The following is a 14,734-nucleotide window of genomic DNA, read 5'->3' on the forward strand; positions in this document are numbered from 1 at the left end:
ATAAAAGTAATTATTTCGTACAATTCATATTAGTTTATAGCTTTGAATACGAGCATACCGTATATTAATGTTAATGATAGCAAAAGTGAGGAAACTATATTTGGATGGTAGAAAATATAATAACATTAACCCGTCAGAATAATCTATTATCAGATAAAATCAGACATGTTACCTTTGAACAAGAAAATGTCACAATGAGTATTAGTAGTGGTACAAAATTTTAAGTTCCTATGATAAATCCTAAAACAAATAACAGATCATATTATTATGAATGGCTATACAAACTTCAATATTTATTTCGTATTTGATCTGCATATTATATATACTTAGATTATATTATGAACATATTTTTTTATTTCATATTATAATTATGATTCACCTCGTATATTACACGGGGCAATAACCTAGTAAATATCTAAAACAATTGAATGCGTACAAAATATTATCAAAAGCTATAAAATAGAAAATTAAACGATAATAGAAACAATATTTAAAATTTTTAAATCCAAACTTTTTTTAAAATTCAAACTAAAAGTAGTATTTTCATCTCACAATATGAAATATATAACCTTACTTTTATATAATTTCTAGCGTAGTCTGTTTTTTGATAAACGAGGCAACGCAAAACGTGCAACGCAACCCAAACGGTGGCTGGCCTTCTTCAAAAGTTAATCAAACCGTCTTCTTCCCTCCCTCCCTCCCTCCCTCCCTCCCTCACCGACTCCGATATTCCCCGACGGTACGTTCCTCTTCCCGCCATCTTCTTAGATCTCGTTCCGAATCCTTCTTTCTACTTTCTAAATCGTTCGGTTCTCTTCATCCATATAATCGATTTATTTCACCTTTCATATCGTCGTATCTATTTACCAAATTCTCATCGTTTGGAGTTTCAAATCATCGGATTATCAGTTTAGAAGATTTTGCTAGGGTTTTATCGTAAGTTTTGTAGTTTAGTTTGTATGTATTGAGATATGCCTATATGCGTATGTATGTTACGCTTGATCATTCAGTTTTTATGCGTCTGTTGTGCGTTTTGTGTCTAGGTTTATTTTTGCAAGATTAGACTGACTATATTTAGGCGATTTTTTTAATTAACTTAATTGTGTAGTCACAAAACTGTTGTCTCAATTGGTTGATTTGATCTAGTAGGTTTGGTTTTGTAGAAATTTGCAGATGCAAGTTATATATTTTGAGTTAGGCTGTGTTATTTCGATCAGAGGCGCATTAAGCGTGTGGTTATGGTTGTTTGTGATATTATTTAACAAAGTTTAGGTAGTATTGTAGCGGACTGCTTTTATTGTTTTATTAAGTTTTACAAAGGACTTACTTATTTTGAGTCAAGATGGATCATGGTTGTAAAAATCAATAGGCGCTAGCATAGTTGTTAAAAGCCATCGCCTCTTGCGCCTAGGCCCATTTTTCAGGCGAGGCGAGGCAGTTGTGTTTCCAGTCGAGGAAATTGGGCTTTAATTCTCCAGGTGATGGTTCAGGCACACATTCCGGCGAGATTCCTAGATTCCGGAGAGCTTCCGGCCAAATTCTCTAAATTTCAACAAGATTCTAGCCAGATTTCTACTTTTATTCAAGGAAAACTACTTTATAACACTAATACACTAATATTTTGGTACTAATTAGATGATACAAAGTGTTGCATAATAGACTTTGTTTATTTTATTTGAAGAATAGTATTCTTTTTCTAATACATGATATATTTTTAAATTTTTTTCATTATGAGGCTCTCGCTTTTTTTGCGCTTTGCGCCTATGCCCCAGGCGAGGCCTGTGCGCCTTGAGTGCGCCTAGTGCCTTTAATAACTATGGGCGCTAGTCAAATCGTAAAATACACTAGTGTATTTTCATCATCAAATCATGGCCATTGATTTAGACTTGTGTATTGATAATCAAGGGCTAGGATTAGTTCACTAGTGTTCACAATCAAGGGGGTTGTTCACAAATGAACCTAACCCTATATATATACACATACAGAATTACAGAGAGAAAAAATTTCAACGTTTTCTATATAAACTTCTTATTTGGATTGGATTAAAAAGTATATTTTTTCAAATACTTCAAAGATTTTGACCAATTTTGATTGTGTTTGACCGACCACTGATTTTTGGTCTGACTAGGTGAAATCTAATCAGTGAGCTACTGATTACAGATTAATCACTGATTAATCTTGATTTTTACAACATCGACATGGATTTTGAACAGGATGTTAAGTACTTTGCGTGCATCAGGAGTTCTGCTGTTTGGTTCATTTGTAGGAGTCTTTTAAGTTTCAACATGGCATATGAAATTCATAGGTACTTTTTTAAGCAAAATCCACAAGCATGAAATGTAACTCTATTTTGCAGCAATGGCCATTTGTGATTTGTGATATTTGTACTTATTATGGCTGTTGGTTAATTACCTAATATGTTTAAATTAGAAGTGTAATAAAAAGTCAGCTTATTCAAATATCTCTTTTTAATGTATTAGACATTTCAGATCTTGATTCTTAGGGGGTTCGTAATGGTTTTTTTTTTTTTTTTTTTTTTTTTTTTTTTTGTGGACTGAAGAACATTGATAATTTGCTTTCTTAGCCTTGGTCATTGAGTGTAATATCTAATTTATAAAAAAACAGACAAGTGTAATTACTTTGTACATTTGTAGGATGCCAACTGAACTTAAGTTTCCTTAGCGAACTTGGTACCATCTCGTTCTTTTTAAGATCTCTGCAGGATCAGTGACATTGACGGTATGTTGGTGTGTGATGAATGCTCATGCCTCGTAATTAAACAGCTCAATTGCCTTCATGCAGTAAACTTTTATTACCAGGACTGGCTGGTGAGTGGTATTAGAATCAAAATATCTTATATGTTTCTCTCTCACGCACAAGCACACATGCACCTTATCTACTAGTGTAGTGCTTAGGTTTCATTGCTTCAAGGACATCACTTTGAGTCTGTTGTATACTTGATTACTGTAGTTTATGATAGTAATTTATGCATATATTCATGGTTTAAAAAACGGTTGAGGCGTGTCCCAGGGGGTTATGTTTGTATGTATGCTTTTAAGGGTCGAGGTGGTAAGAAAACACGCGCCTCATTTGGTTATGTGTTTTTTATGTCTGTTTTTGATGTTTTGGACTTTCTGCGTCAATTATTTTATTTTTATGTGTTTTTTTATGTTTTAGACTTTTTGTCAATTATTTTATTTGTTATAAGATATATAGTTTTTATACATATATTATTTTTAATTCCGCCTCGGGCTTACGTCTCGGTTCGTCTTGAGGCTTATGCCTCGTGAGGCGAGGTGAAAACGCCTCGAGGCTCGATTCCCTTTTTTAAAACTTTGCACATATTCATACGATAGTCTAGCCATTCACAGGAGCTTTATTTGGTAGAGCTGTTGTTTTTTCTTCTATCCTTGTCTAAATTTGTATGGCATTCCATTGCAGGCAGTTTTTACTTATCTGAGCAACAGAAGATAGTTTTCATTTTGAATACTTTATTCCTATCAAGGTTCAACTTTCTTTTCGATAGCCATGCAGTTTTGTGCCTCTAGTGAAAATCTAAAGAATGGGTCCTCCTTTGATGATGGACCATATAGGTCTTACACAGTTATACTCAACTCACAAGTTGTGAAATTGTGATAATGTTAGCTAAAGGGTAGGCGTTTAACATGTGGTACAAATTTTATGCTAGAGAAAGTTGAATAGGTGGTGGGACCATTTCTGTATCTTAAGATACACTTCAATTGGAAAAATGTGAACATCTGATGTAATCCTGTTTTCACCAATATCTTTCGCCTAGAGCCACAACCTTGACATCCAGTTTTGGCTGAACAATTTCTTTCAAAATCTTAATAATTCGTTCCATCCAAGGTGTATGTATCTAAGTGGGCACACTAACAAAGCGGTTATGGGCTCAAATCCCAACTGGGACAAAGGTGAAGGTTGTGTGAATTTGCTATTAAGAAATGGTTTTATTCATCGCAACAGCTGACCTGTTGCAAAGAATGTGGTGACTTAATGTGGTGATTAGATTCTGGAATTCTGTATGGTTAAAGAATCATCTTTAAAGGTTTTTTACTGCAAAATAATGAGGTCAGGAGTCATGATGACTTAATGATGATATTGGGGGAAAATCTGAAATACTACAAATCTACAATGTAGTAAATGGCATGCAAGAGTCCGATTTTATAAAGTAGAAGTCACACCTTTTTGATTTGATGCTAATGAAGAACCTAAGCAATTGCATGAAAAAAATAATCTTCAAAGGCTGTAAACGTTGACTTGGCATAGTGGGATTTTGTTCACAAAATTATAAAAATTTGAAAAATAAGGGGAGTGACATTTCCGTGTAACTGGTCACTTCGCTTTTGAAGGGTTACTTGTAAGTTCACAGAAGGTGTACACAAGTGCGTTCACCCAGCATTTATGCTTAAATTGATTGGTTACCCCAATTGCTTTGCAATCGTAGAAGTTCTAACCATAGTGAGCAATGCGAGTACGGTTTTAGTGTCAGTTTCATGTAGTGAAGAAGAGCTGATAGTTGTAGTCTCAGTCTTTCAGATGTTGGGCTGCTGTTTTTTTGGATCCTAAATTGTCTATAACATGTAATGTGCTTTGGCCTGCAAGGAAATTTGTGTCGTGGAAAAGTTCTGGCTTATGAAGACAATCTATATTGAATATCACCTGTAGCATGCCTTGTAATATTTTTTTAATATTATTCTAGCCTTAAGCTTTTTTTTTTTTCTGAAATTGTTTGGTGTATGGTTTAGTGGTTCTACTTGGCTAAAAAATTGGCTACTAAAATGCTAGTGTCTTATCTGATAAGTTGTGTACAAGCTGGAAGAATTACTATAAGTTCTTATCATTGGAAGATTAACATGCTCGAATTTCTGCGAAAGGTGCCGCCTATAGTTTGGCAATCCCTCGTGTATAAGTCCTTGAGAGTGCTGGATATGCAGCATTTGTAGATATAAATCGACCAATCCCTTTCCCAGTTCGGCATTTTTTCTGGTATGCTGTACGTTGATGCTTTCATTTGAGTTTGCACTGATCATAATTATTTCTTGCATATAATTTCACATATTTGATAATCATCTCAAAAGAACATTTTTTACTCGAGTCCCATGGCATAATAGTTATAATGTCTGACTAGTGGTAGTTAGATCACTTGATGCAAGTGTTTCAACTATTAGTAAAAAAATAGAAGTACTCATAAGGTATTCTTGTAGATATTTGACTGATAGTAAAACACTTGTATTGAACTACTAACAAATCAAACATTATAACTATTATGGGAACTTTAACAGAGTGTTTTTAGATACTCGGAGTAACTAATTATTAAACACTCAGATAAAATACCCTCACTCTTTCAAAATCTTTGCATATTTTGGGCTCATAGTTTTAGTCTCCTTTGAATGTTATTTTTTGTTTTATTTTTTCAACAGGGATCGGCTTCTTTACTGATGTTCATGATTGTCCATAGCGAATAGGGGACGATAGCGACAAGCTACTTATACGCTACGCAGCAATAGCGATGAAATAGCAGGCGCTCTTTTATGTTTAGTGATGCACCAGAAGAAAATTTTAGAAATATTATATATGTGTATTTTACCAAAATTCTCGCTATTTCCCGCTATTTTCGCTACCAACTATATATCGACACATGAGCGCTACGCTATTTGCTATATCGGGCGCTATGCTCGCTATTAACTATGCTGATGTTAAATATATCTTTCTAGTAATTTTTCCTGAGAAAAATCATTATGTTCACAGTTCATACAGCTTTTCTTACGAATGCTGTCATGACATGGCAAGCAACACAAACAAACAAAGGCACATTTTGGTAACCTCATATGGAAAAAATCAGGGTTCGATCCACCCTTGGGGCCCACTGCCGCTGCCACTGCTGGATGATGGGTGGTTATGTGAGTTTGTTGGAGTGCATAGAGGTCACAAGGTTAATATAAGTTCCATCATATTAGCATTTTGGTAGACACTTCCTTTATGTTCTGTGTTATCTGTCAAAGTATTAGGATCAAGGATTGTAGGCTAGTCCCATGTACATAAATTGAGAAAGTTTCATCTATATGAACATATTCATTTAGGAAACAGTTGATATAGGTTTTATTCATTCCGCACACCTTTTAAGTTCATTCACACCAATGGTTAATTTATACAGTTACTGGGTCGTTCCTTCTTTTCTGCAAATGTTGTTGTGGCTGCTTGATGGAAATGCTTCTAAGGTGAATATTTGCTCTTCCATCTTTCATTTTAATTTCTGAGATACTTTTTTCTTATCTATGTAGATTTCTCTCGAAAGCGGAGTGAAATCAAGTTCTTTCAAACAGGATGGAGCATAGACACATGTCTAATCAACTCATGATACCGGGCCATTACCAACACGAGAACAATCATCCTCCTTTCGGTTAGATGAAGTTCTTAGTTCAAATTACTTTTTTTTAATTCTTCAACATACTAATCATGAACCTTTTGCAGTAAGGGGTGTTGCCACTGAGAATGGTCGTTTTGTTACTCCAACAGATTATCCAATAAGTGGTGGAGCCCATTCTAATCCCGGTCAGCATTTAGGTGGCAGACCAAACGGGTATCATTCATCAAACACTAACTTACAAACACACAACCTCCTTCCACCTTTCTCAAGACCTCCCTTTGATCCCTATACACACACGTCAACCAATGGAAACACGTCTTTGGTACCAATGGGTCCCGTTGGTCATATTCATCCGACTCACAGTATATCTGAATCTAGAGGGCAAGGTAAAAGGAAGGCCCCTGGTGTATTTGAAGGTAGCTCGAGCGGCTTCAATGGTGCAGGGAGTTCATCTGGCTCGCAGATGTTTCCATATAGGGGATTTAATCTCTCAATCGATGGTCCAGATTCGATGAGGAATGTTAGAAGAAGATTGGAACCTTGCATGACAAGTGCTCATGTGCCCAACTATGATTCTCACTATTACCAACCGACAACACACCCCGCAAACTACTCTGTTCCTGTTCAACCTATTAATCTAAGTGCTGATGTTACGGGTCGAGAGTGGAATACTGTTCCTTATGCTGCTTCCTATAATAGGACTTCACATCCAGGTAAATTTTATTTAGTTATTCTGTATTTCTGTTATTATTCATGATATATGATTTATTTGTTGAACTTCTGGCCTCATAAATAGAAGATAATAGTGAATAGGCTAGAGGTGGCAGGATGAGCAAGTATAGGTCAAAATGGATTCGGGTTCAAACATCTGTTTATATGAAGGTCAACACAGGCTGGGTTGTGCTAGGCTGACCCATACAAAAAGTTTGACCACTTTCGTCCCTGAGGTTTGACCACTTTTGCGATTTTCGTCCCTGAGGTGCCATTTTCATTCCTGAGGGCCAATATTTGGGGGACGAAAGTCGCTATAAATTGCCAAACACAAGGATGAAAATGGCAATAAAATGCAAACATGAAGGACTTAAATGCACAAAAAAGTCATTTTGGATGGAACAAGCAAAAATGACTAAACCTTAGGGCATAGTTGTTAATAGCGGCTATAGCGACCCCTATAGCGCGCTATATAGCCATGCGACCAAGTGTCGCTATATGGGTCTTAGCGATAAATAGCGAACTTAGCGACAGTTAGGTTTTTTTTTATGTTAATATCAATTAGATATAGCTATAAAATAGCTGGATTTATAGGTTTTTGTTAAATAAACATGTAAAATAGCATATATACAAGGGTATTTTGATGTAATATACATATAAAAATTTTCAAAATTCTTTTTATAGTGTAATCGCTATTTATAAAATAGCCGTCGCTATTCGCTACGTAGCCTATAGGTGCCTTGTTGCTATTTGTCGCTATTCGCTATCGACAACCATGCCTTAGGGACGATTTTGGCATTTTACTCTTCTATAAATGTTAAACTTGTTAGTATTAGTATTAATAACAAGTTAGAAGCTTTGTTGTGTTGTATGCGTCAAAATTATACCAATTTGACCCGTTACTATTTAGCTACAGTTTTTCAATTTGCCCTATTTGATATATAATAAAACCCTAATCCATCCATTCATAAATCATAGCGTGTCAAATTCTCACATCCAGTTTCGACTTTTTCATGATGGGTTATTTTTAACAAATTGTTTATGGAAGTACAGATGTTCATGACCCACGACGTGAAACAAATCAGTACTATGCTGGAGGGAGTTCTGTTGATGTCAATGCCTCTCACTACAACCCATCTCTCAGAGGAAATATTCCTTCTTCCTCACAGAATCCTCATGTTTCACATGTTCAACCCACTAGAGATGCACACAGTTACCATCATCAAAGGGTAACACCTTTTTACAGGAACGATCCGAACTACAGTAATTACAACAATGGCGGTAGTTATTCAACAAATGAGCTGCGGTTTCCTTCAGAAAACATCTCATCCAGATATTCAAGCTATACTGCTGCAGGAGAATGGGGTAGCGGTGGTTACATGGGCGGGAGGCCAAGGCTAGCTGTCGAGAGACTGCAGCCTCTTGGTGTGATTGATTCGCATCATGGATTTGGACACGAGGTGTGTAATATGCATTTAAATTGAGGTTCTTTTTATCGGTAGATTAATTAACATTATGATTTGACTTGAATTCTCTTCCTGCAGACCGTCACGGTTGAAGAGTCATCTCTCTATCAGGAACCCAGTAATCTTCCAGATGAGTATCAAGATATGAGGCTAGACATTGACGACATGAGCTATGAGGTTTCATTGCTACTCATTTACTTTTATTTTCTATTTCTGAGGTCCATCTTGAATCCCCTTGCAATTAGAAGTGGCACAATGGGCTAGCGGGCTGGGTCAAAATGGGTAATTTTTGTTATTTTATAACCAAGTTGGGCCATTTATGTAGAGGTGCATAAAGCAGGTTTTGTTTAAAATACCGGCTCGGGTTATAAACCAAACCGGTTTGGTCAATAACAGTAAAAATTGGTTTCTAAAAAACCGGTTCGGGTTATAAACCGGATTTATACGGCAAAATACTTGAACCTATAGTCCTATACGAATTGATTTGGGGCGGGTTAAAACCGGTATGGGTCGTTTTAACTGGTTTGGGTCAGTCAAACCGGGTTTTTTTACATGTTATTCAAATCGGGTCGCGTCCAAACCGGTTTCAAGGAACGAGACTATGAACTGGCCGGTTGGGTCGGGTTCTAATCGGTTTGGGGCTAACCGGTTTACGAGGCAGTGTTGGGTCAGATTATAAGCTGGTTGGGCGGGCCATAGTTTAAAAAAAGGCTGAGGCGTGCACCTCGAGGTGCCCAAAAAACGAGTCTGAGCCGTTGCCTCAGGGGGTTATATTGTGCGTGCGCCTCACAGGGCACCTTAGGGGGTTTTGATGTTTTTTGTGTCAATTTCAAACATTTCATGTCTTTTTATGTGTTTTTTTTTTATGTTTTTGATGATTCTGATGATGAAATTAGTTAGTATTTTGTTTTTTATAAGACATATAATTTTATATTTGTTTTTTTAATCCGCCTCGGTTTGCCTCAAGGCACGATTCTGTACTTTTAAACCTTGGGGCGGGGCCCAAACTGTCCATTTCATCATTCACATTGAGTTGTATTTTGACAGGAATTGCTTGCGCTTGAAGAAAGTATAGGGTATGTGAGCAGTGGCTTGTCCGAGGATGGGATTTCTAAATGCGTAAGGGAAAAAATATATTATTCTATGGATCAAAGTTATGATACTTGTCCTATATGCCTTGTAAGTGATAGATACTCTTTATGATTTATTATTAGTATTGTTATTGTTATTAATATGGTTATTGTAATAAACAGGAGGAGTACAAGAATGGTGAAAAGATTGGAAGAATAGAAAAATGTGGGCATGAGTATCATGTGGATTGCATTAAGAAGTGGGTGATGATGAAGAAAGTTTGCCCCATCTGCAAGTCTGAATGCTAAAATTGATTCAATATGAAGTGTATATAATTCATGTGAATCATTTCACTTTTAAATCTGTTTCATACAAGCTTTTATGGTATATTTGCACGTATTGTTAGTTGACATGGTTGCAGGGGCGGACCCACTCCAACTCGTGGGCAGGCACACCCTTTGAAAAAAAGAATTATTAGTGTTAGTTTTCACCAAAAATCCTCACCGCACCCCTTGAAGTTAGTTAAGATGAGAAGTGAAGAGTAAAAGCTAAATCGATTGAATTTTTCCGGCTGATGGCGGTTCCGGTGAGGTGTAGCAGCAGCAAGAGGCGCTGCTATAAGGATAAAATAAGACATCAAAGATATAATATAACCTAATACTAATAGGGCTATGGAGTAAATTTGGGCCTATAAAACCTAAACTCACAACCTAATATAAACTTAAAGTGATTAGTTTATTTCTAATTTTGCCTGTAAAAATGTGAATGAAGGGACAGGTGAAAGTAAAAAAAAGGAAAAAAAAAACTATTTTATTTGAAATTTTCCCTGTTAAAAAGTCGAAAGCAGTGTACACAGAGAGATAATAAACAAATATCAAGTAATTTTACTTTTTTATAATAAATTTACCCAACTTAATATATAAATAACTTTAATTTTTTTAAATATCTTTTTTGTTTATTTGTTTTACTACTATTTAGTTTATGATTTATTGGTTTTTTAATAAGTTAATTAATTTAAATATATTGAAGGAACGTTTTTTAAGTAGAGATCTTTATTTCTAGTGATATTTTGAATTCAGTAATTAAATCTTAAGAATACTAATTAGTTCAAGTAATTGTACATATTTAGTATTACTTTAAATCTTAAAAATTCTAATTAGTTCAAGTAATTTTAAATATTTAGTATTTAGTATTACTTTATATATTAATGCTTATTTTTTTAGTTTAGTTGTATATAATTTCATTACAAGAGTTTAGAACATCTTTGTAAATCGGCTATTATTATTATTATTATTATTGTTATTTGTAGTTATTATTATCATCTAGTTTTTATAATTTAAATTAAAAAAAAAGGCAGTAAGTCTAGTTCAATGTCCGGCGCGGTTTTAAAAACATTGGTTATGGCTAGATTTCCAATAAAGAAAACTCTTAAAAATAACTTAGATATATTAGATTTTCATTATGTATTTGTATTGACGTTTGGCGTACTTTTGTTGACTATATAATAAATTGTTTGATTATTTCTTTGTATGACTGACCCACCCTGAACTAGATTGAAAAAACTATTATATGGCGATAGACAAATAATTCTTAAAAAATCGCTCCCCAATGAAAAAAAAAATTCTAAGTCCACCACTACATGGTTGAAGACAAAGTTTTCTATATTACAGAAAAAGTAAAAACAAACATTCTGTGATTTGTGCAGGTCAAAACTTAGTTATTCGATATTTTTGTATATGTTAATGGGATTATTTGTTCTCTGTTGTAAATTTTTGTAAATCTTATTTAAAATGCTTTCACACAAAAAAATAAGGGTTAACTAGCATATTATAATGTATAAATAGGTTTATTCATTTAACCCTATTTATATCTATCAATTAGTTGTTGCTTTAATCAATTCACTATGTTTTCACTAGTAATTAATTGTTGCTTTAATCAATTCACTATGTTTTCACTAGTAATGTGATTGAATGCATGCCCTTCTTATTCCCCTATATATGTAGGAACTTGATATTTTCGTGATCAACAAAGCGACAACACAAAATGATGTTTAATCTACAAGTCAAAACACAATATAAGTAACATAAACATAACCAAAATGTTAAATCATTCTCAATCATCATTGTACTTGCCTTCTTACAAGAGTGACAAGATGGACCATTCATTCCACAAATCTTAAAAGACTTCCTTTACATTTTCCTTATTACCAAGTTGAAATTTCGCAAGATCACTAGAAAGACCGCATCATCCTCATGAACTGAGTCACACCAATTTAGACAACGAGAATATATATGGAGCTCGTTCTTTTCAAAACCAGCCTTAAATTGAAAACTATGAAAACCACATAAAACACTTGTACATAATGCATTAATGATTTAATGAGATAAATATAACCGTCTTCTGTAATACCATATAAAAGCAAAAAAAAAATGTGAGTATATTATACAATAATCATAGTTCTCAACTTATATGAAATAAACACCCCATTTATATTTGAAACACTAAACATTTTCTAATCAACTTCGAACATAAATCTACTTTTCAATTAAGTAGTTCTCAACTTATATGAAATAAACACCCCATTTATATTTGAAACACTAAACATTTTCTAATCAACTTTGAACATAAATTTACTTTTCAATTAAGCCGGCGCCTTCTCTCATGCCACCATCTCCACCTACAAAGAGTTAAAAGGTACAACAATAAAGTTATTTCTTTGTATTCAAGAAACAAAATCCATTTTTGTTGAAAAAAGACATATATACCCTTTTAGTTTTTCAATAAAAAATTATTTTGTAGAATCAACCTTTTTTTTCATGTAAATACTGATTTTGTAATGAAGGGAAGGCATACATACCAAAAGAAGTCCCATCTTGGTCCAACTTTGGACATTCGGTTTTCGCCATACGGGTAATCGGTCTCGGCCCTCCTCGTGTTGCGAAAGGCACAACACCCGATGCAATATATGCCTATTAGAAGGAGTATCATAATAACGTTGAGAACCGAGAGCTTTCGCCAATCCCTCCTCACATTTTCCAACACACCCGCTTTGCACGAGTCACACTCGTAGCATAACACGCTCGGATCGTTGCTCCATTTGTAGCAATCTATGTTTTGAGCCATCATTGACATCTCATAGTTGCATTCACTCGGTGGTTTGCAACATCCTGACTGTTAAAAAATTATATCAAATACGAACACTTTGCAAGAAGAGGCTGACATACAATACATCACTACTACAAAGCTTTAGTATCGACCAAAACCGTCATAAATCCATCGGTATAGGCCTTTTGTGATGGATTCCTGGCGGTTTTGGCATGAGAAAGAAACTCTACACTAATCACGATTATCATATAGCAACGAAATTTGCAACAAATTTTCAGTCGTTAACGCAATGATAAAACTTATCAAAATTTAACAACCAACTTTGTTTTTATATTTAAAATATATCTAAGATCTTAAATATAAAAAAACACAAATCAAAACAAAAGTGTCTATTTTGTTGCTATTTTTTAGTAGGACACCTATCCAGACCAGTAAAGAGAATTTTAGTGTTATATTATATAGTATCTAATACTCGTTTTATGTATTATTATGTATCTGATATTCGAGCAACACCAGCTCTCAACAAAAATCTTTAGATAATAACTATCAGTAAAAATATCTTGGATCACTTAGTAATTAGCTTAGTATAGCTTACCACTTTGAATTCAAAGTTCATGCTTTAAACCAGTGACGGACTCATAAAGTATTTTCAAGAGATGCGAATAAGTGGTTTAACTAAATTTTCAAGCGTTGCGATCGGGATTCTGCTCTATAAAATGCACTAAATATTTTTTCAAGGGATGCGCCGGCCCACCCAGGGCTTTACCTAAGTCCACCCCTGCTTTAAACACATATAGTCTAAAAACATGTTATCATAAATAACTAGATCAGATAACTACATATATGTTACAAGTGATATTTTGATAATAAAGATATAGAAAATATAAAACGATATTTTGAGATAAGCTATATTTAAGATACAATACGAAGAAATGAAATAAGAGAAACGAGAATAAAAACCTTAATTAGCTCACAGAAGTGTGACAGGTGATAAATATTTACCTGAATAGGGGACATATCTTTAGTCAAATAGTCAACAGGAGACCACATAACAATATCCCTACAAGTCTTTGACCCCAAAATACAACTCCTAACAGTCACCCAATACTTTGGATCTTCAACTTTATTCCTGAGCCAAGGGGAATAATCCTCCAACCGGTACTCGTTGTACAACCTGCCGGAAACCGCGGTTCCACCGCCTGCTCCAGTGATGATGAAGCCGAATATGGTGAAGCCCATCAAGGCTGCTATGAGGAGCAACATGACCACCAGGTAGAGCCAGAGTGCCCATGCCAAATGGAAGCATGCACCTATGAACCCCACCAAGGATACAATCAAGATTATGAATCCGATGATGAGAAGCGGTGTTTGGAGGATGCTTTCGCAGGTGGCGCTGCTTCTTGTGATCCATAAGGCACCACCTATTATGGGTATGGATGCTAGCAGTGTGAATAGGTTTAGTAAACCTATTACAGTGTTGCTAAACCTTGACATGTTTGGTTTCCTTAGTTCTTGTGTCTCTATCTATATGTATACTCTCTCTCTCTCTCTCTCTCTATATATATATATATATATATATCTAAAGTGTGGGATGATAAGTGTTGTGTTTTGGTTTTAAAAAGTTAGATGAACTCAAGTGTTCATTGTGTTTTTTTTCATGCAATTTGGTCTAGGGAATTTCATGAAAGATAAGTTGAAGTGACGTGGTCGGTTTGTAGTGGTCGGTTTGTATTTTCGATTTATATTTTACAGTGCAAAACTCACATGACCCGTCAATATCTTGTTAATCAACGATATCAAATAAACATAGTTATTGACACCTTGATAATAAGGTTGTCGATTATTAAATGATGATTAAATAATTGTTAAAGGTTCTAATTTGTACTTGAAGTGTTGGATGAGAAATGATTTTTGAAAAGTGGTTTGAACTAAGAAACTAAGTATCGATTTAAATGTGTTAATTATGTATATAATATATGTTTTGATTATTTAA

The 14,734-nt window shown here is 34.6% G+C and overlaps 2 protein-coding genes across 9 annotated transcripts; one reads left to right on the forward strand and one right to left on the reverse strand.

Annotated features, from left to right (window-relative positions):
* The first annotated feature begins 596 nt into the window (after nt 1-596).
* LOC110872517 (E3 ubiquitin-protein ligase MBR1) lies at nt 597-10,035 on the forward strand. Of its 7 annotated transcripts, XM_022121317.2 has the most exons (10): nt 619-739; nt 2,655-2,828; nt 3,442-5,007; nt 5,442-5,953; nt 6,303-6,421; nt 6,493-7,101; nt 8,153-8,559; nt 8,644-8,742; nt 9,613-9,744; nt 9,819-10,035. In XM_022121317.2, the coding sequence occupies exons 5-10, from the start codon at nt 6,346-6,348 to the stop codon at nt 9,942-9,944; spliced, it is 1,449 nt and encodes a 482-aa protein (XP_021977009.1). In that variant the 5' UTR covers nt 619-739; nt 2,655-2,828; nt 3,442-5,007; nt 5,442-5,953; nt 6,303-6,345; the 3' UTR covers nt 9,945-10,035. The 7 variants fall into 7 exon arrangements, with proteins under 7 accessions (XP_021977017.1, XP_021977009.1, XP_021977014.1 ...); XM_022121322.2 differs by lacking the exon at nt 2,655-2,828 and having other exon boundaries at nt 665-739; XM_035976555.1 differs by lacking the exon at nt 619-739 and having other exon boundaries at nt 1,909-2,828; nt 3,442-6,239.
* A 1,994-nt stretch (nt 10,036-12,029) lies between these two features.
* Nucleotides 12,030-14,327, reverse strand: LOC110872516 (tetraspanin-6). Of its 2 annotated transcripts, XR_004864882.1 has the most exons (4): nt 13,744-14,326; nt 12,494-12,807; nt 12,215-12,313; nt 12,030-12,118 (listed from the first exon to the last, which is right to left on the reverse strand). XR_004864882.1 is itself a non-coding variant. In XM_022121316.2 (3 exons), the coding sequence occupies exons 1-3, from the start codon at nt 14,233-14,235 to the stop codon at nt 12,274-12,276; spliced, it is 846 nt and encodes a 281-aa protein (XP_021977008.1). In that variant the 5' UTR covers nt 14,236-14,327; the 3' UTR covers nt 12,050-12,273. The 2 variants fall into 2 exon arrangements, 1 of the variants encoding a protein (XP_021977008.1); XM_022121316.2 differs by having other exon boundaries at nt 12,050-12,313; nt 13,744-14,327.
* Between the last annotated feature and the right edge of the window lie 407 nt (nt 14,328-14,734).

This window comes from Helianthus annuus, chromosome 8, assembly GCF_002127325.2.
Source record: "Helianthus annuus cultivar XRQ/B chromosome 8, HanXRQr2.0-SUNRISE, whole genome shotgun sequence".
Classification (NCBI taxonomy): Eukaryota; Viridiplantae; Streptophyta; class Magnoliopsida; order Asterales; family Asteraceae; genus Helianthus; species Helianthus annuus.

Bases quoted from the DNA above. Each gene is read 5' to 3' on its own strand.
- LOC110872517 (XM_022121325.2), top strand. From the start codon at position 6,346: ATGGAGCATAGACACATGTCTAATCAACTCATGATACCGGGCCATTAC. The intron at 6,422-6,492 runs GTTAGATGAAGT...AACCTTTTGCAG, and splicing joins GAACAATCATCCTCCTTTCG to TAAGGGGTGTTGCCACTGAG. The intron at 9,745-9,818 runs GTAAGTGATAGA...TGTAATAAACAG, and splicing joins ATACTTGTCCTATATGCCTT to GAGGAGTACAAGAATGGTGA.
- LOC110872516 (XM_022121316.2), bottom strand. From the start codon at position 14,235: ATGTCAAGGTTTAGCAACACTGTAATAGGTTTACTAAACCTATTCACA. The intron at 12,808-13,743 runs GTAAATATTTAT...ATTTTTTAACAG, and splicing joins AAGATATGTCCCCTATTCAG to TCAGGATGTTGCAAACCACC. The intron at 12,314-12,493 runs GTATGTATGCCT...AACTCTTTGTAG, and splicing joins CCAAGATGGGACTTCTTTTG to GTGGAGATGGTGGCATGAGA.